The sequence below is a fragment of the Pteropus vampyrus genome, unplaced genomic scaffold (genome assembly GCF_000151845.1).
Source record: "Pteropus vampyrus isolate Shadow unplaced genomic scaffold, Pvam_2.0 Scaffold15, whole genome shotgun sequence".
Taxonomy (NCBI): Eukaryota; Metazoa; Chordata; class Mammalia; order Chiroptera; family Pteropodidae; genus Pteropus; species Pteropus vampyrus.
The window spans coordinates 12,647,905-12,668,965 of record NW_011888796.1 but is presented as its reverse complement, the minus strand read 5'-3'; the positions used below and the strand labels follow the sequence as shown (position 1 = coordinate 12,668,965).

The window sequence follows — 21,061 nt, the reverse complement described above, 5'->3', positions numbered from 1 at the left end:
ATATTCTTCAATCTGATAAAAGACATCTAATAAAAAAAAACCTACAATCAGTATCATAGTCATAGAATTAAATGTTTGACCCCTAAAACTGAGAACAAAGCAAGGCTGTCCAGTCTCACCATTTCTATTCAATATTCCAGTAAAACAAGAAAAAGAAACAAAAGGTATAAAATTAGAAATTAAGAAGTAAAACTGTCTCTAACTGTAGATAATATGATTGTTTACGTAGAATATCTTAAGGCCTCTACTAAACTACCAGAACTAATAAGAGAATTAAGCAAGTTCTCAGGATACAAGGTCAAAATTCAAAATTTCATTGTATTTTTGTATATACAAGGAACAATCAGAGAATGAGATTTAAAAAAAAAACTCCATTTACAACAGCATCAAAAACCAAAATACTTAGAAACAAATTTTCCAAAACATAAGCAATACCTGTATCCTGAAAACTACAAAATATTGCTAAGAGAAATTAAAGAAAACTCAAATCGATGAAGACCGTTGTTCATGGATTGGAAGATGCAGTATTAAGGTAGCAATTCTCCCTAAAATGATCTATAGATTCAGTGCAGTCCTAATCATAATTCTACAATGAGGTTTTTAAAAATAGAAATTAACAAGCTGATTCTAAATTTTGTAAGGAAATGCAAAGGACCTAAATACTTAAAAAGTATTGCTTTCCAATATAACTTTCAGCTATGATAAAAATATTCTGTATCTACACTTTAATATGGTAGCTAACCATATGTAACTATTGAGCACTTGAAACTTGGCTATTGTGACAGAGGAATTGATCTATTAGTTTAATTTAAATTTACTCAACATGTGGCTAATGGCTATTGTACTGAACAGTGCAGGAAGTAACCCTGGAAAAAGGAGACTTACACTACAGGACTCTGAAACTTAATACAAAGCTTAGTACGAATAAAGAAAGTGTGCTACTAGCATAAAATAGACAAATAGATCAGTGGATCAGAACAGAGAGCCTAGAAATCAATCCACACTGATAAGGTCTTTTGATATTTGACAAAGATGTTAAAGCAATCCAAAATGGAAATCTTTTTAACTAGTGCTGGAACAAATGGCTATCCATATGAAATAAAATAAACCTTAAACTGCATCTCATACTATACTTAACAACAACAACAACAAAATTCAAAATAGATCACAGACCTAAATATAAATGAAAAATCTAAAGCTTCTAAAAGTAAACATGGTAGAATATCTTTATAACGGGTATAGGCAAAGATTTCTTAAGTCATAGAAAGTAATCACAAAAAAAAATTGATTTAATTAGATTTAATTAAAATTTAAAATTTCTCACAAAAGACAAGAATAAGAAAATGCAAGGGCAAGCCACAGACTTCAAGAAAAATTTGTTATAAAAACATCTGATGAGGGACTTGTTTCCAGTGTATACAGAGATCTCGATACATAAAAATACAGCTCAATAATAAGAAAAATAACTCAATTTAGAAGTGGTCAAAGATATGAATAGACTTCACAAAGAAGATATACAAATGGCCAATAAGCACAATATCATTAGTCTTTGGGGAAATGCGAATTAAGACTAAAATGAGATGCTACTACATACGCACCAGCATGGCTAAAATTAAAATAACAACCTCAAAAGTTGTCTGATATCTGGAGCAGCTGGAACTCTACCACTCTGTTGGAAGTGTTAAATTGTACATCTATTTTGGGAAAAGGTCTGGGAGTTTCTTGTACAGCTGAACTTATACCTACCATGTGACCCAGCAATTCCACTCTTAGATATTTACCAAAAAAATAAGTGAAAGTATATGTCCACAAAAAGATTTGTATGAGAATGTTCATAGAAATTATCCAACAGAAAAATGGATAAACTGTCATATAAACAAGGTCACATAATTATACAGTGGAATTAGTGTGATTAACTGTCCTGATTTGACTGGGACTAAGAAGTTTTCTAGGATGTGGGACTTTCAGTGCTAGAACTAGCAAACTCTTGAGCAAAGCAGGGGCTGGTCACCCTAATTATCCACTTCAGCAATACAAAGATCTAACTACTGATACGTCCAACAACATGGATGAATTTCAAAACATACTGAATGAATGAAGCTTACAAAAGAGTTCATATTCTATGATTTCATTGATATGAGGGCTAGAGTAGACAGAGCTAATTTGGTAAAAATAAAAGCAGAAGAGTATTTTTTTTTCTGTGGATTTGGGGGAAGGGGTGTGAGGGAAATTTCTGGAGTAATAATAATGTCCTCTATTTCGGTAGAGATTTGGGTTACACAAGTGTACACGTTTGTCAGAACTCAATGAATTAGGTAAGTTGAGGTCTCTGACTAGCTGCATTCTAAAAATACCTGTAAACAAATATTGAACTCTGGTTAACGATGTGCATAATGAAGTGTTAACGATATGCATACTGGAGTGAGATGTAACTCTTCTTTACTTGTCAAGTGTGAAATTTCTAAAAAAGTGGTATGTAGATGTCAAGAGATGGAGGAAGAGAGAATCATTCCTTGAGAATTGCTCCTGAGTAGAATTGTTTGTCTTAACCATTCATTTTGGGAAGGTTTTCTTTAACTTTTTGACAACACTTTACATGTTGCTATATCTTTATTCTTTGTTTTGTAATCCTGTGTTTTGCAGGAAGAATCTTACTTTGTTTTCTAAATCAATGGGCTTATTTCTTTGTTATATGTATGTAATTTGCCTGCAATTTTGCTTTATTTTGTTTTATTAATTGCTTTGGTATTACTAATTCTTTGCTCTTTGCTCATAACCTTCTAAAAATTTTTTAATAGTATTTACAAGTATAAGCAGTCTCTCAATGTTATAAGATATATTTTTAGCACTCATTTTATTTCTTAAAGAGTGATTGTAAGCTTACTCATGGTTAAAGGATGGTAATGCTTAGAGCGTTCTAACTTTTCTTGTTACCTAACTTTTCTTTAATATAGTACTTTTAAAATTGGATCTGAATTTGTTTTAGATTAACTTTTTTATTAACATTTTTGGGGGGATTCACAAAAATAAAAATGCACATTGTAGAAAATTTTAGCCTTGATTTTTAAAAATTTTAGTTACTGGGGTTTTATTTATTTTCACATATACTTTTTGATATGGTTTATTCAGAGAAAGTACTCTGTTACTACCTCAACATTTCTAAAGATATCTTTCATCTTTTAGTTTTCTTTCTTCTTATATACCTCGAAAATGTGGTGTTCTTATAAAGAAGCCATTTATAATAGTGGGTCTTAATCCTACCAAACTCAGTGCACCCTTCTAGTAACAAACATTTTTAATAACCTGTTTCTATCCCGAAATTAATGGATCATTTAGCCTATCTACACACATAACTTCAAAAAGTCAGTGTAATTACCTTATTGCACTGCAATAGAAAGAGGAAATAAAAGGAAAGTAATAAATATTTCAACACGTAAAATTTGGGACATGATGCAGTAGTCAGATGGTTGTATCTATATATAGAAACTGAATGGGACAGCTACAAATGCAGACTGTTACAGGTGTGTTGCATTGGTGCCTTACGTACCACAAGCAGTGTTGCTGTCAGTTTCATGATTTTCTGAAATATTTGACTATTCTTGACAAAGTTCTGAACAAAACAAAGGACAAATTTCCTTCAATTTCCCTGTTATATGTGTTTCTGGAAATGCTGGCATCTGTTAAAACTATGCAAACATAAACTTTGTTTCTATGTACAACAGAATTAGGTTTTGGCTGATATCATTATAAACAGGTTTTTTTTCATCTTCATGAATATCCAGGAGGACATTGGAAAGTTATAAAGGTCAGAGAAGAATTCTCTTATTTGGAGAACTCTCCTGCTAATTGCAGGTCATCTAGCATCGCTAGACCTTGTTTGCTAAAATGCCATCATTACACCTTAATCATTGTGACAACCAAAACATAAAATTACAAAATACCATACTGAGTGTTTTTTGCAATGGATCTCTTTGGCAATTGTGTCTCTTCTCAGAATAATGTTTTTATTGCTTAAGATAAATAGGATTACAAAAGAAACTAATTGTTTTGAAATACAGACCCTAAGTTAAGATCCCTGCAAAAGTTGATACTCACCCCTCTCTAATATACACACTAAGTTATAAGGATTTTCTATATTTAGGAAACAGTGAAAAGCCTTAGTATTAAAATTTTATGGATTCGAAAGTGCATTTGATGGCTATATCACTTCGTAATTAATGTAATGGTATCAGTAGGGGATTAATATAATACCTTTAATAGAATCTAATAGAGTGAAGCAAATAACATAAGAGCTGTATTTCTATTCTAATTTTTTGTCTTATTGTAAATTAAGAGTATTAAATGGACTAATGCTTCTATTCCCCACTCTTTTCTCATTATGACTAAACTACCTCTCTGATTAATATCAATTATAGCTTAGACCTTATGCCAACTTGTTTATTCATATGTTAAGGGAGTAAGGTAACTGTAGCAGAACAAATCTTCCAGCTGCCTTTGGGCAAGTTGACAAAGAATTTATTTGTATTAATAGGATAGTTTAAACGCAAGTGGTTTTAAGAATAGAAATTATAAAACAAAATATTAAAGAGTTTATTTCAATAGGTGCTCATTCAATGTTTTCTAGGAGTGCATTGCAAAAGTGACTATATTGTATGTGGATGAACGGCTTATCATGACAAATGTGCAGAGTATCATGATGATGATTTTTATTTCTTTTAGGGTATGTCTCTGTGCCAGACTGTCGTTGTAGGCTCTGTAGTCATTCTTCTTTATTCTTCAAGAGCATGTTATAATTTGGTGGTGATCACCATATCTCAGGATACATTAGAAAGTCCATTTAATTATGGCTGGGATAATCTTTCAGCTAAGGTAAGTACCTGCCATGTATTGCCACTCTAATAATATGATAATGAAGTTAGCCTTCACTAGGAGAACTTTTTAAGTGTTTGACTTATAAACACTTTTATGGAATTTCTAGCTACTATCAAAAACCATACTTAAAATTCTATGTTTAAATATCCTCATTTACATGTGGTACTTTAAATCATTTTCAGAACACTTCTCCTAAAGGAGTATTTTCTATTCTTTTTGTAAATAATACTAATAGTGCCAAAAATCTATTGGTCATAAACCTATTTTACCAAATTTTTAAAGGATAGTGTTTAGATATCCCTAGATAAATTGATTGCCTGTCATTAGCTAGTGAATATAGGCATGTCTTTAATTTGTTAGGATGAAATTAATTCTTTTACCCAAGAACTACACTTAACCCAAATATTTGGTTCAATTTCAGATGTTTTTAAATAGTGACTTTTATGAAAATTGGCATTATCAGTCTTGATAATGGGAGAGCATTCTTTGGGTGTCCAGGTGTTTGCTATAGTAATTCTCAGTACTCTAGCTATGCATATTTAACCTCCCAACATGCTCTATTCCCTTCTATAAGTGCAGTTTGACATACTATATGTCATATCTTTATTTATATTAATTTAACTTTGTACTGAATTTAAGGAATCCTGGGATCATCTTTTATCAGAATTTCAGTTACCTTTCTATGGAGAAGGAATTTTCACATGTGGTTCCATGTGGCAGATTCTCTTCATTCTTTCTCCCACTTCTGTCTTCCAGCATCTAGTAGAATAGAAACAACATCAATATGGAGTTTAGGCCCCAAAGCATATTTTAAGTAACAAAAGACCTGAGTGACTTAAATGTTATATTCTCTACAGCTGTATCTCAGAGTAAGTGCCATTTGTCTATAGAGCAGCTGGAACTAGTAGTCTATTTTATAACCCTGTTTTGACTATGGGACTAAAAATGAGATCTCTCTATATTATCCATATGTTAAAAATGTTTTCATAAATCGATCCATTCAAAAAAGTTAATACCTTTTTATTCTACTTAACATCAATGCATTTCTTAGAGGATAAATATCATTATATAAAAAAAAACACAAAATATGGGAAATTAATTTAGAGTTTTTTGTGTTTGTACTTGATATGTTTTAGCTTACCCTACCTGAAGCAAGTTGATTGTGGAAGATGATTGCTTATACATAAAACAGATTTCAAAATTGCTTTGCCATACTCTATTTACAGGCTCATGTAGAAGACATAAGTGGAGAAGAATATATAGTATTTGGAATGGTCCTCTTTCTGTGGGAACATGTGCCAGCATGGTCGGTGGTACTGTTTTTCCGGGCACAGAGATTAAACCAGAATTTGGTATGATATCATAATATTCCCTAATGACTATTCTTATTTTTAAAAAGAATGGAACATTTATACTGATTTACTATTTGGGGCAAAGTGTAACACTAAAAAGCATTATGGATCTCAGCCTCCTTTCTTTGTCGAAAAGTATATTTTAATGAGCTATCTAATACTTTGTTCACAGGCACCTGCTGGCATGATAAATAGTCACAGTTATAGTTCCAGAGCTTACTTTTTTGACAATCCAAGACGATATGATAGTGATGATGACCTGCCAAGACTGGGAAATTCAAGAGAAGGAAGGTAGATGTACTAAATTAGCACTGAAATAGATTAAAAAGAACCCATGGTGGGACCTGTACCTTTAAGAACTATCATCAGACTCTAAGCTCATATGCAACCTTTATTTGAGAAATGCCTTGGAGGTAAAATGGCACCATTTCATTTCAGGATCCCTTATTGGTCAAAGCTGGTGGGGGTTGGTTGATGACATTAGTTGTGTATCAGGGCAAAGTAGAAGCCTTAATACACACCTGTGTGATGCTTTCAGCTTGATATAGTATTTTCTGTAATCCTTATTTCATCTGGACAAGTTACTTAACCTCAGCTTATTTAGCCTGCTTTTCATCTGTGAAAGTAGGAGTGGTAATAGAACCTATTGGGCTATTGTGAAGATTAAATGGGTGTGTGTGTATGTATATATAATTCTATGTGTGTGCGTATAGACAAATGACTTAGAATATAGCCTAGTGTATAATAAACACTATTATTATTATCTGATAATTAAGTCCTAGTTCTGAGTGGCATTTAGTCATTTTTTTATAATATATGATATAGAATCAAGGATATTAGATAAAAGTCATTAAAGTTTGTAGAAAGTTATTATGTTAATTTAGCAAAGAACATATATCAGTATACTTGACACTAACTTTTATAAAATTCATTGAAAACTAAAAATGTCAATGTGTCTTTTTATGTCCTGATCATAGTTCTGTGGCTTTTCTTGTTGTTGCAGTTTATCAAATTCACAAGGTTTGGGCTGGTATGGCACCATGACGGGGTGTGGCAGCAACAGTTATACAGTCTCTCCCCACCTGAACGGACCTCTCACAGATACTGCTCCTTTGCTCTTTACTTGTAGTAATTTAGATTTGAACAATCACCATAGCTTATATGTAACACCACAAAACTGACAGCATTGCCAAGTGGTGATTCTTCAGTTGTTTTTCATGAATGTGTATATTCAATGCGTTTAAATTCCATCTACATAAACATTCCATTATCTGTTGCAACTGAAAACAACGCCTGGAAATGTGGCTGTGTTCAGCAGAGGATATGGCTATTACTTTTGACCTCTTCACAGTAAAGTGAAGTAAAATGGAAAGTTTGGAGTGTGAGAAAAGAGAGATTAGACCTTACGGCACTTGATGGCCTCCAGACATCTTGACTTTGGAATATCAAATGCATATTTGCCTATTTGCACTTTTATCTTTGTTCTTAAAGAGTACACTGTAGTCCCCAAAGTCATACTTCAGTGTTCACACTGGGATGTTGTTGTACACCAAATTAGGAGGTAATTTTTCTATTAAAATCAAAGCCTGAATATTCAGTGGTGTACTCTATGTGGAATTCTTACCCAATAAAAATTTTACAGAGTGAACAGTGCACAGAATTAAGGCATAAAAATGTATTATTCTTTTTAAAAATCTACTAAAAATATATAATCATTGAATATAGTTCTTTTAAGCATGATTGTAAATACCAACTAAAATTATTCAAACAATCACATTTTTAAATGATAGTAGTAAACCTTTACCATGATGACCAGCAGTGTTCTTTGGAAAGCCACAGTCATTTCTTCAGGAAGAAAGTAGACCAGTGAAAATTATGTGGCTACTTTGAATAGAATTGGTTAAGTGATTATTTTGTATGATTAAGATATGTGTAGTAGTTTAAGCATGATTCTTCAAGAAAGCAATAGTGGTTTTTGCATAGGGAGATATTGGTAGAAACTTCTTGGGACTAAACAAGTTTATAGATGCATTTAAGAATTATTCATAAAATATACAATTCTAAATTAAAACATGAATACAATTTCAAAAACATTTGATTTAGTTGAAACAAGATATAACTGATTTTACCTAAAAAATCAGGATTGTCCTCAGGTAAATTTAATCATGATACATTATTGCAGTGAACTCAAGTGCAATATTTTGTAAAACATAAGTCCTTCTTTAGTTTTCACATTGTTATATATTGTATATGAGCAAGGCCAAATTAAATTTAATTCAAATTCCAGCACTAGACTAAATAAGCAAACTCATGTGAAGGTACTAACTAGGTAAGTATAAAACCAGTGGTTAACGATATTTGAATACTGTTAGAATTCCATTAAAACTACCTTGAATGTCCTGCTCCAAATCTAAAAAAATATATAGTAGGCCAAGGTGATAGAGAATTTTAAAATGCACTTTCTATCAGTGTCTATATGGAAAGGAGATGCTGAATACCTCAAGATGCCAAGGGAACAGGCAACACTGGGAAGTCGTCACAACATGCCTAATTAAAGAAAGATGCCTAACTTTATACAATTGTCTGCTGATCTATTTCTTCAGAACTGGAACTAATACAACTGTCTTTTCTGTTGTCTACTTTGCTTGGAAAGTAGTATTTTATTTCTACTCTTACTTAAAATACCTTTAAACTTTTTAATAATGGATGCAGTAACTTCACAAAAGTATAACGTAGGTGAAACCCCAAGGAATAATTAAATTTTCAATGCTTTCGATCTTTTGGGAGGCTGGTGTGCAGCCAATTAAATTTCTTCCTTTTATCATACAAAATGACTTTGAATTCAATCAGAAGCATAAACCTATAGTTAAAATGTTACTTTGTTTGTTTGTAAGTTCTCTCATTATAACCAAACTATTTAAAAATTTATAATACAGAAGTTAACTTTGTATTTACGTGACAACATAATGTGCAGTTAACTGAGTATATTATATCTAATAACTTCAGTTATTAGATTACTTTTAAGAATACCAACTATTTTCCTAATAATGTTAGGTAGCTAATTATCTAGAGATATCTGAAGAGATCTGTGTTGTCTTTGTTAATCCTCAGGGTTCAAAGTAAATAAAGTAAATTTTTTTCTAGTAAAACGTCTCTAGATAATGTTCCTATTTGACCAGATAAGCAAAGACTACTTTTTAAAAAATATATCAGATAAAGCAACTTGGTTCTTTCAGCTGCATCAGTTGATTCTTCCAAATTTGAGATCTATAACTTTACTCTTACCACTGACTAGGGTACCTGAATTCTTGCATTTGTCTCTTTATATACATCTCCCACAATGTATCACCAAAGACAAAGGTAAGCTTTTGGCCCAATTTTTGCTTAAAAATTCCAAAGCACTAGGAGCACTTTAAGTTTGGTCTCGAAAGAAGGAGTTGCTTATAAAATCAAAGGGCTACCGATCCCCTGTTCATCCTGCACTGAAGCACATGACGACAATTTCAAACCTTCCTTTTCAGTTCCTTAGAACAGTGCATTTCATTGCTTAAGTGTGTAATTTCTACAGTGATTAGCAGTACTTGTTTTTATCATTTCATTTGGGTGGCCATTAATTTTGAAACTCTTACCACTCATTATAGCTGGTCGTAGTTTTATGAAAGGTGTAATTTATAGCTAGTGGCTTTTTAATGCATAGCTCCCTGTTTTTTTTATTGTTTAATGGTGTTTCTCAGCTATATAATCAGTTTCAAACTGGTTGTAAAAGTATAGCTGTGGGCAATGAATGTATTTACTTGTTGTTTCACTAAATTGTAACAAAACACTACTGTTAAAAATAAAAGTGTTTGTGCTTTTATTTGGAGGTCTGGTTTTCTTAATCCCTCTTACGGACTACACTGAATTTCTATCGTATAAGGACAGGAACCCTAGTGCTACCAAAGGAAAGAGAAAATATCAGGAATTACAAATAATAGTCTGCTGTGAGTGAGCTTATAATTACTGACATCTGGACATCATTTACCCTTAATATTATACACTAATTTGCTATGAACTGCCATATACTTTAAAATATCCATACGATATCAGATAGGATATTTATTCAAACAGTAGGCTAAGAAAAACCCTTGTATGAAATAACTTACAACAGCTTTCTCTTTTCCCTTAGAATTTTAAACAGGAATAAATTTATCTAGCCTATAGTCTTGGGCAGCTATTCTTTGATTATTCAAGAAATTCCTCAGCAATGTTGCCTTTTCTCCTGAACGAAGAGGTCTCACTCTTTTTTTCCATAATAGACTCCTTTCATAACCTGCCAATACCACACCAAATTTTGAATATAATTTCGGGAGCTTTATTGACCCCCTAAAGTCCACAAATCCTTGGGAGTCTACTGACCCAGTGTAAAGAATATTTGGAGTGAAAGTATGACCTAATATAATAAAGTCATTTTAAAAACAATTTATTCAACAAACATTTATTAAATGTTCATATAACAAAAACTATGCTATGGAGATGCAAAAATGGATAAAGTTCTTTTTCCTGCCCTTAAGGGGCTCACATTCTAGTAAAGGAGGCTTAAAAAAGACAATACAGTACAATAAGTGACACAATAGAGGTAGGTTGTCATTACAGTGGTGACACACAAAAGTTAGATATGGTCCTCCTTGTATGGAACAAGAGAGATTTCACAGAGGTGATGCTTTATGCTGAGCCTGCAGGGATACATAGGAATTTTCCAAGTGGAGAAGGATGGCAAGGGTGCTAAAAGCAAAGAGAACAGCATGCACCAAAATATGGAGGCCTGACCAAAGTATGGTGCATTTGAAGAACTGTAAGTCAGTTTTATCAGAACATGGGGTCTAGGGGAGATGGGACTGAGGTACATATCAGAGGACCTTGTTAGAGTGCTTCTAGAAAACCCACTCTGGTAGCATTCTGGAGCAAAAAGAGGAGACAGGCTGGCTATAAGGAGACAGGTTAGTACTTTAGGTAAGAGCAATGAAAGTGGAAAGACAGTGATGTATCATATATGGAGAGAAAAACCTGTAGTGCTTAGACACTAACTGGATAGGAAGATGGAGGAGAGGAGTGAGCCTAGAGAATTTAGACATTCATAGTTCAGAATGTAACCAGAATAAGGAAAATAGGCGTAAGAGTAGATTTGGGAGAGAATGATTGTTTTAAGACATTCAGGTATCTGTGGGACAACCAACGAAATATATGTGGTAGACAGATGGATTGACAAGTCTGGGCTAAAGATAGGGATTAGAAATCATTGAATTGGAGTTACCCAAAAGTGAGAAGTAGTGGTTTTTAAGAGAGCAAGAATGAAAGCCTGAGGAATAACATTTAAGGCATAAATGAAAAGATGCTAAAAAGGAGTTATCCAGGAGCTGGTGAAATAAAAGGAAACCGGGGGCAAAGGGGATAGTGTCAAATGCAGAAAAAAAAGTTAAATAAGAAATGCCTTGTGAACTGAACTATGGATTTAGAACTGGGATTTTAGACTTCAAAGGAAGAGATTGTTAAGAACTATGGAGCCAAATGCCAGATTTTAGTTATGGAGCAAGTGAGAAGTTACAAAGTGAAGATTGGAATATTCTTTCCAAAAAATTCATTGTCAAAAGGTGGGGGCATGAGAGAGAGGTATACAGACAAAATTACCATTTAAACCAATCAACCATATCTTCAGAGTACTACAAATGTCTTTAAACTTTTATATATGGTGCTCACTTCATGGTCTTTGAGTCTCCAAGAATATTGACTTAACTAGTAGGTTAATGTGTTTCTTTTCTTGGCCTATTCAAATGAGGGGGGAAAGAAAACTATAACACATATTGTTAAACTTAGCTCTGTGATTATTCATTTAAAATATACTGAATACATATTCATACATTCATTCAACAAATATTGGATACCCACTATGTGCTTGGCATTATACCGGTCCTTGGGGACAGAGAGAAGAAAAAGTATACAGCAGTGTAAAATGACATTTCTAAACCATTATATAAGTAAACCCTGCTTTATTAATAATATAGCATCTCAACATAGTATACCTAATAAGAACATATAAAGAGGCACATGATTTTGAGGTATACAGTTTCTTTCTTCCCTACAATTACAATGTGATAAAAATTCCTCAATCCATTCAAATATTTTTATCATTGAAGAGCTTCTACTAACGGAAACCTCCCAAAATTACAGTTTAGTTTTAGAGAGAAAAAGGAAATGAATCTTATGTACAACAAAACAAAAATTACATGCCCTATACAGACCAAGCATTAAAAGGGCAACAAAACTCAAAAAGAACTTCAGATTGGAACTCAAAGTGATTCCTTATTCTAAGGCTTATCATACTACAGTTCTACTTTTTTCTGAAAAAATAATTTTAAATAAATTATTCAGTACTACACACTGAAGTAGTTAGGGTTCAAAGGGCATGATGCTTGTAACTGACTTTCAAATGATTGAGAAAAAAATAATATGTGTATACACACAGAGAGAGCATGAAAGATAAAGCAAGTATGAACACTTAGTGAATCTGGGTAAAAGAGTTCTTTGTATTATCCTGGAAACCTTCCCGTGAATTTAAAATTATATAAAAATAAAAAGTTTTCCCTAAATTGTATTCAGTATTAGGTAAAGTATTATGAGAATAAATATATAAATCTATTAAACTCACATTTTTAGAAATACCCTATGCATTTTGGTTGTCATTGTATCTTTCTACACACCAAAACAAGCCAGTCAAAATAGTAATATAATTCTAAAAGTGATTTGTTTCATACCAATGTATTTTAGATAAAACACAGGACTCCAAGTTAAATTTGAATTTTAAATAAGGAAAAATTTTTTGGTATAAGTATATCCCTAATATTGCATGCAACATACTCATATTAAAAAACTATTTCTTGTTTATCTGAAATTCAAATTTAACTGGGCATTCTGTATTTTTATTTACTAATTCTGTTAACTCAAAGTATTGAAAACTTTTAAGCTGTTAATTATGCTTTATTCAAGAGCCTCCTCAGCATTTTTCTATTAAACACCTGTCACATTGGCCATAGTTTTACTTATATTACATCTTCTTACACAAAATTTCAGTTTGAGAGACTTAAAACATTGTTTACCTAAGTTTTACCATATGTAAATTTAATAATCCTGATTTTATTCAATATTAAACTTTAAAATGTGTACCACATTATCAAATGTTACTTTTACTTACAATAATATTATACATAGACTTAACACAATTTAAAAAATTTGTTTACTTAAAACAATATAATTCTCCTTTTACAAAAGCAGCTTTATGTAAAATGTTTGCTTTAAGACTGTCATTGTTATTATGCCTTTGAATGAAATTCCACTCTTTGACCTCCATTATCCAGAAACAGGCACAATTCAGCTCCTTTTCTTTAATGAATATTTTGTAACAAGTTCCTGAAGTTTTCTAATTCTTTCACACTTGTAGAAATTCTGTAACCAAAAAGCAAAATTTCACTCAAAAACAATCTTAGATAACTTTTCTCTGTAACTTACTCACTTTGCATCTTTAGAGCAAAGAAAAAACTTTCTTTCAACAAATTTAAAGGCACATAAACCATTTAATCTACTTTGATGTACTTTAGTTCTTAACTTGATGTAGTAAAACTAAGATAATCTTGCCTAGAAATTAGTAATTTTCACATATTCATAACTCAGTGTTTAAGTTTTAAAATACAGAATTGCAAAGTACATCAATATTAAAATACTTAGGTGTTTTAAGTAATCATAAGTATGTTCATATGTTTAGCATTTAAAGTACATAAGTATAAAGTATATAAGCATTATAATACTCATTTTAAATATGCATAAGTATATGAGTACTGAAAACTAATCAATATACCATATTTAGTAAATATACAAAGAATCAAAGCTTTTTGACTTTAAAGAGTAAGAATAGTAAACGTGTGACCAAATTATTTTCACTAATTTTTATAAAAAGTAAAGTTTGTTCATTATTTCAAATGTACTTTAATTCTGCTCTCCACCATGAAAAAAGGAGACTTCTCAATGAAATATAACTATCAAGCTTCTGTGTACTATAAAATAATTTTGAGGGTCAATTATTTTAAACCCAAAGTATAAAAATCAAAATTGTTTTAAGTGAAGAAATGCAGTCTTTAGACGATATTAGTTTTTATAAATCTCTACATTTTTTACATATGATAAGCCAGAAGGAAATGCACTTTGCTTAAATTTTATATTGTAAACTCCTTATTTTTCAAGTTTATCTTCTAGTAATTTTTTTGAAATTATTTTTAAAAGAATTATTAACCTTTTTACATAATGGTGAATTCACAAAGAAACTTTACAGGTACACCTATATTAAACAACATGATTTTCCCAGGGGCTTAAAAAAATTGGGGGGCACCATAAAAAAATTACTTTTAAATAACTAGGAAAAATATACAAATTCAGAAAGATGAATATTGAAATAAATCAGTATATTAATCATGATTATGTCGACATACTTAATGTATTTCATTTAAGATCATAAAATTCTATAGTGAGATAATTTCACCATAAAGGATATTCCTTACCCAGTTTTATCTGAAAGTATACATGTTGCATTAGACTTACTTGGCTAGCAGAAAGAATTGCAGTACATTCAAACTAACCTTCCAAATGCGTTAAATAATGACACTATTTCTTGTCTAGTTAGATGGAATTCAAAACTGGGACCACTTTCTGGCATATTTGCTATCAGTTTTTCAGAAAACAAGATCTTCAGAGCAGTACCCAAACCCTGAGTCTATAATAGAAATAAGAAAAAGAAAAATCAACAAATTATTTGTGCAAGGAATAATTCAAAAATAAAAGCTGAGTTACATTTGCTTACCTGAAGCTTTCCCCACAGTCTACATTTGAAACAACCAACACAATCCATGATTCTTGAAATATTTCTAAAATGCAGTCGAAATTCCTCCTAAAAACAATTTAACAAAATTGTATTAAGCTGTAGTATATGGTCAAATACTAATTTCTGAGTGTCTTCTATGTGCCTAACACTATACAAAGCACTATAGAGTACCAAAAAAGGAAAGGGAATTAAAATCAACATTCACTGAACACCTACTACACATCAGAATCTATATATACAATTTCATTTCTTCTTCACCACAAATCCAAAAGGAGATATTATTATAATATATACCTACTGAATTAAAATAAAAGGTTCAGCCAGGTTAGGTAATTTCTCATACGTGGTAAACAGAAAACTTAGACCTCAGACCTACCTGATTCCAAAGCTAAACTATCTGCAAATATATACAAAGGTAACTGAGTTGAGGTTTTCTGTTGTATTTTATTATTAACTATATGCCAATATTGGGAGATGGGGGAGAGGGGTTGGATGGCATCATTTACCAAAAAAAAAAAAAAAAAAGCAGGAGGGAGGAAGAAAAAAAATAAAAACCTTTGGCTTCATAATAGTTATACCAATAGTCCTATAATTTGGGAAGCATATTCTCTCTCTTTTTTTTAATGTGATAAACTACACACTGGGCTCAACCAGAAAAGAAGAGTACCAAAGATCTGAAAATGGGAATAAATCTGCTAAGATTAGAACCCACTATTTAAAGCAGACCGCAATTTACTCTGGGGATAGTCTTTTCCCAGATGCTTCATTCACCTTGAGACTGTGAAACAGCTGTAATATGTAAAAGATCTTTAATAGGATCCCAGATCTTGTATCTTTATTAATACAAATTTTGTATTACTACAAAGCCCAAATTATTACTAATTACCATACGTTAGCAATATTCTATATTTTGTGTTTTGTAAAGGATGGATACCTGTTATAAAAGATTGTGCTTGCTTTTGTAGACATTGTCTGAATTCTGTATTTAAATCTATGTTTGTTAATTCGAATACTTGAATGTAGCAGCTCTTGAGTAAATCTTTGTACGGCATACACAGAGAGTAAGCGTGGTTGCTTACAATAGCCAAAAGAGCACTGTAAAATTAAAACCAAGCACAGTGCTTAAGTGAACTTACTATGGTAGAATCAGATTAATAAGCTAGAAATTTACTAACTCAGAAGACAATAAAAACCTTCTGACTTCCACAAATAACAATCAGTATCCAATAAAGTGATTATATTCCAAAGTGATCTCAGATCAGAAAAATTTGTGATCCTTAAAATAACCAAGACCTAAATAGCTTACAAATTCTCCTTGTTTATGTAGTTTTTAGGTCAACACTTAAAATTACAGTCAGTAGGTAGAATAATCAGCTTGCTGTGGTTCTCACACACACAAAAAATTCTCATCCAATTATTCTCAAATGTTTTATAAGCTTTCAAGTGAAATCCTATTCCATTTTGAATTGAACACTAAACAATTCTCTTTCATGCAAGTCCTCTATTTCTAACCATACACTGATAGAGTAAAAAGGAGACAAGATGAGATTTTAAAATGAACTTATGTTACTATTCAAATCAATGATGTTCACCATAAACTACTTTTTTAAAGAAGTAAATCTATGATATTAACAAGTTTTCTTGTTTTTTAACTCCTTTCTTGTATAAGGATTCAGAAAAATTATCTGTTAAACTCCATAGGACATCAAACTTGAGTGTTTCCATTCCGATAAAATTAAAATATTGTGAGAAATATTTCTAATCTGCAAAATATAAAAAGAGTGGATGCCAAAACACTCTCCAATAAACCAGTAAGTATCCTAAAAATAAGAAAGATATTGAAAATAGTAGGGAAAAAAGTCATTACAGCATCTTTCCTCTCACTTCTAAGTTCCTGGAAGCTTTGGAGGAGGTTATATAAGCACTGAGGTATGTATTTCTAGCAAGAATGCTTTAAGTAGGAGGTAGATGGGAGGTCAAAAATAACTATTATCTAACAGCAAAAAACTGAGTGCAAAAAGCATTTTGTCTGCAAACTGCATAAAATCAGATTCTTTATAGAAAGAAACTAAGAATAAGAACTAGAGGAAGACTGTTAAAAATATTCTGATTAAATTAGATCAAGCCCAGTGCTCCTGGAGCCCACCTGCCTTTACTTACCTACAGCTTTGTAACAGTAATATAATTTTACTTGACTCCCAAATAGGCTAGCAATCCCTTGAGGGTAGAAGCTGTCTCTCCCTTTAATGACAAAAATCATACTCTGTGTACATAATAAGCATTTAATAAATCTAGTAATATTTTATATTTGTAGCATTTTGATGCAAAGATACACAAAGATGGTCTTGCTTGAGGTTATACTTCTATTAAGAGGCAAGGCAAACTGTGCACCTAAATTAATATAATACTATATGTCAACTGTAATTGAAAAATTAAAAATATAAATAAATGAGCAAATTTTTTAAAAGAGGCATGGCAAAACCAAACCCCATTTTGTGGGGTATCAGGTCTTCCGTTCTTTCCACAACTGCATGCTAGCATTCCTAAATGCCTTTAGTCACACTGAGTAAGATGAATGACAAAACACTGCCTTCTCTCCCTAACAAGGACCCTGTAATTTAACCAAAACCATTTTCAGAATTCTCATCAGCCAAAGACAAATAGTGCCACTCATGCTCTAGATCCTTTTCCTTTAATTTATAACCTCTATTTGTTGCATGACATCATTGATATGAAAGCCATCTGTAAAGTGTGCAGTGACACATGGATTTCAGTTGTTATTTTGAACATAAAACAAACTAGATTTTATGTTGGACCTGACATTAGACTTCCTTTCTTACAATTTCAGTATGTATGTAAAGATTTATTGTTAAGTATAAAACGTGGACCTATATTCATACCTGCCTAAGAGTTTGTATCTAAAAATTACAGAATAAAAATAATTACCTTTAGTTTGTTAGCTTCTTTTTTATCTCCAGCAAAAAATGAATTCTCATCAAAATGCAAAGGAAATGACCTGCATTTTAAAATAGAATATTCATTTCCATATATTATAAAATATTAAAAGTCCCGCTACTATAACATTTTGCTGGTCAGTGATGAATAATGTAATTAAAATAGAGTAGAAAATACAGTAAAATCAACATTCTGATGCCCCCACACAAATTCTTACCCTCAAATCTAAAAGCTAACTATAATATAGTAGAATTTTGGTCTCAAACCTAACCTGTTCAACTAAATATGAAAATAATGCAGGTATCAACTACTAAAAGAATGGCTCTTAAAACTGAAAATATATGCCTTTTAATAGCTGTGTGAAAACAAAAACAAAAACAAAACAATTCTAAAAGACCTATTAACAAAATTAGCTTTTAATTATTTTTTAAACAGTTTTTCTTTCTCTGAAGTGAATATTTAAGAATTTAAATCTGGATACCACTTGTCACTCTTCTATTAATGTATACATTGTAATAATATAATTTACTTGATTTCATGAAGTACTTCCAGAAGTAACATTTTGTTTTCTGCATCCTGAACTTTATTTCCAGTGAAGAGTTGAAAATCTGGGCGCTCAAAGAATGGTATCACTTTAGATAAAGCTTTTAATTCGATTAAGTAGAGAAAATACAAGTTCTTAAGCCTTCTTGGACCTTCTCCTTCAGTCAAAATTCCATCAAACCGCTGCTGAAATTCTGTAATGTTGTGTCCCCATTTTTTTTCTAACCAGGTATCTGAGAAGAAAGAAGAATTGAATTTTTAATTTGAATTTTTAAATTAAGTAAATTTCATTTTACCTAGGTTATTTATGCCTGCAGAAGTTAATGTCATTTTATATTTTAAAATACACACTACTATAACTATGAAAACTGTTTTATATAATGTAGGCTTTAATAGTTCTATATTATTTTAGCTTCTAGAACCCATTCATAAAAGGAAAATAATATTTTACAGAGAAACCAGGTTTTCAAGCCCTATTTTTTTTTAAGTTACTGTATTTTATTTCTAAGAGGTAAGAAATACTTTAATTCCAGAAGAAATATGTTACTGATGAAAATCAACCATGGTGTCATTTTTCAACAGCGTTCTTAAAGCATAAAGAGCAGCAGAAAATGCTTTTACCTATTAAACTCCATACTTGAAGTTAGCACACAAATGCAAGAGTAATTTTTAACGAGTAACAAACTGTGCTGTTAGAAGTTATTTTAATTCCCACAACAAAAGAACATTTCCAAAGTGATGTGTAAAATTTTGAGCAGCTTCTTAAAAGAAAGTAGAAAGCTAAAATAATGCTGAACTTTTCCCTATTGTATCTATAGTTCCTATATTCCTGATTGCTACCATTTAATAATGAATTTTTTTTGCCTAATATTCAACAGAGTCAATTTTTTCCTGTTTAGGTAAATGACATTTTTTAATTTTTTTAATGCCTACAGCACCTGGTCTTCCTAGGTGGTCTCCCATCCAAATACTAATCAGGCCCCACCCTGCTTAGCTTCCAAGATCAGATGAGATCGGGCACATTCAGGGTGGCATGGCCATAGACAGTAAATGACATTTTGAGAATACCTGAAAATAAGTATGGTAAAATGAATAAAAGTGAATGGAACATACCTTGCAGAAGGTATCGTGCACTCAAATGAACATTAATGCTTGCATGTAGGCCAGATATAAGTCTGTAAAATGCTCTTTTTTCTACACAGAGGCCTAAGAAAAGTAATTGTGAAACTTGTCAGATTATAAAATTAATTTCATATCTTTAAAAATGAGAAAAAATTTCATTTAAATTTGTTTTTTTCCAATTACCTTCCAGCCAACTGTAAAAAGTGTTTTCTGAAATTAAAAGAAAAATAAGTCACAAGATTGTAAAAATGCCAAAATGTTTTTCAAAAGGTCCAAAGTTTATTTGCAATTTCTCCAAATGAAGGAGAAACATTATTAGTGTAGATTCAGTTAAGTACCACTCTCCTGGTCAGTCTTTAGAAGGTTTTAGCATAGCCTTAGGTAGCCTCACTCTCATAACTTTCAGAATAAAGTGTTCTATAGGAGGTCAAAACAGAATTTAAATAGTAAATCAATACATGGAAAAATACTTAGCCTTGATAACAGCTCATGCTATGAAAATTAAAAACTCATTATATAGTTTTTTAAATTTGAAAAGTAAAATAACAAAGTAAAATTGGAGGTGTGTTATTTGTATATAGCTCATAGTATTATATGCCAGTCAATATTTCAAAAAGCAGACCAAAGAAATGTTACAAAAACCAAATGTCACATATTCTATGACCTAATATGATCACTGTTCATATACTTATATCTTTAGAATTATGCTCTAAAAAAATAACTCAATATTGGGGGAGGTATAATTTGTAGATAGATGATTGTAATTATAGGAAATTTTTAAAACATGGAATAATCAAAATGTACAATAATGCCTAAGTTACATGATAGAATACTATATAACTAGTTAACATTGTAGAATGATATAAAACTAAAATGACAAGAATGTCGAAAATAACAATACATGAAAATGTTTATTTGAAATAATATATAAAAAGACATCATAAGAAATAATTATAACTACTTAAAGATTCTAAGTATGCATTTGCTAGAGGTGGCAAACATTGTACTATATAGTTCTTTTGACTGAAGTTGCTTATAGTAATATTAAAAATGAACCAAATGGGTATAAAAGTAATGGAAGAAATAACAAAGAGAATAAGCAATAAATTAGACTATTTGAAAATTTTAAAAAGCTGTTTGTCAGAAAACTTCACAAAAGCAAATTGCAAACAACAAAGTGGGTAAAATGTATGTTGCAATCACAACAAAGAATATCCTAAATATGTAAAAATCTCATAAACTGAATAAAAATGTGAAAGTACCCATTAAAAATGAGCAAATAATGCAACAACATGAATAGACCTTGAAATCATCA

General features: G+C 31.3%; 2 protein-coding genes and 1 non-coding gene across 4 annotated transcripts in view; 1 reads left to right on the top strand and 2 right to left on the bottom strand.

Moving 5' to 3' along the window:
• The window catches only part of GPR137C (G protein-coupled receptor 137C), a 49,531-nt gene extending 39,451 nt beyond the window's left edge, over positions 1-10,080 (top strand). Inside the window, exons 4-7 of the mRNA XM_011385439.2 lie at positions 4,720-4,869; positions 6,099-6,224; positions 6,397-6,515; positions 7,228-10,080. Of these exons, the coding sequence (XP_011383741.1) occupies positions 4,720-4,869; positions 6,099-6,224; positions 6,397-6,515; positions 7,228-7,405 (573 nt within the window). The 3' untranslated portion in view covers positions 7,406-10,080. The remainder of the gene's footprint in view (positions 1-4,719; positions 4,870-6,098; positions 6,225-6,396; positions 6,516-7,227) is intronic.
• Positions 10,081-10,667: 587 nt separating this feature from the next.
• The window catches only part of ERO1A (endoplasmic reticulum oxidoreductase 1 alpha), a 37,805-nt gene continuing 27,411 nt past the window's right edge, over positions 10,668-21,061 (bottom strand). Inside the window, exons 10-16 of one of the 2 annotated variants that reach the window (XM_011385428.2) lie at positions 19,930-19,956; positions 19,738-19,830; positions 18,611-18,857; positions 18,073-18,142; positions 15,106-15,192; positions 14,885-15,018; positions 10,668-13,700 (exon numbers count right to left, since the gene is read on the bottom strand). In XM_011385428.2, the coding sequence (XP_011383730.1) occupies positions 13,640-13,700; positions 14,885-15,018; positions 15,106-15,192; positions 18,073-18,142; positions 18,611-18,857; positions 19,738-19,830; positions 19,930-19,956 (719 nt within the window). In that variant the 3' untranslated portion in view covers positions 10,668-13,639. The remainder of the gene's footprint in view (positions 13,701-14,884; positions 15,019-15,105; positions 15,193-18,072; positions 18,143-18,610; positions 18,858-19,737; positions 19,831-19,929; positions 19,957-21,061) is intronic. The other variant, XM_011385435.2, reaches the window with a different exon arrangement.
• LOC111735943 lies at positions 19,551-19,669 on the bottom strand. Its single transcript, XR_002779019.1, has one exon. It is a non-coding gene; the product is annotated as a 5S ribosomal RNA (ribosomal RNA).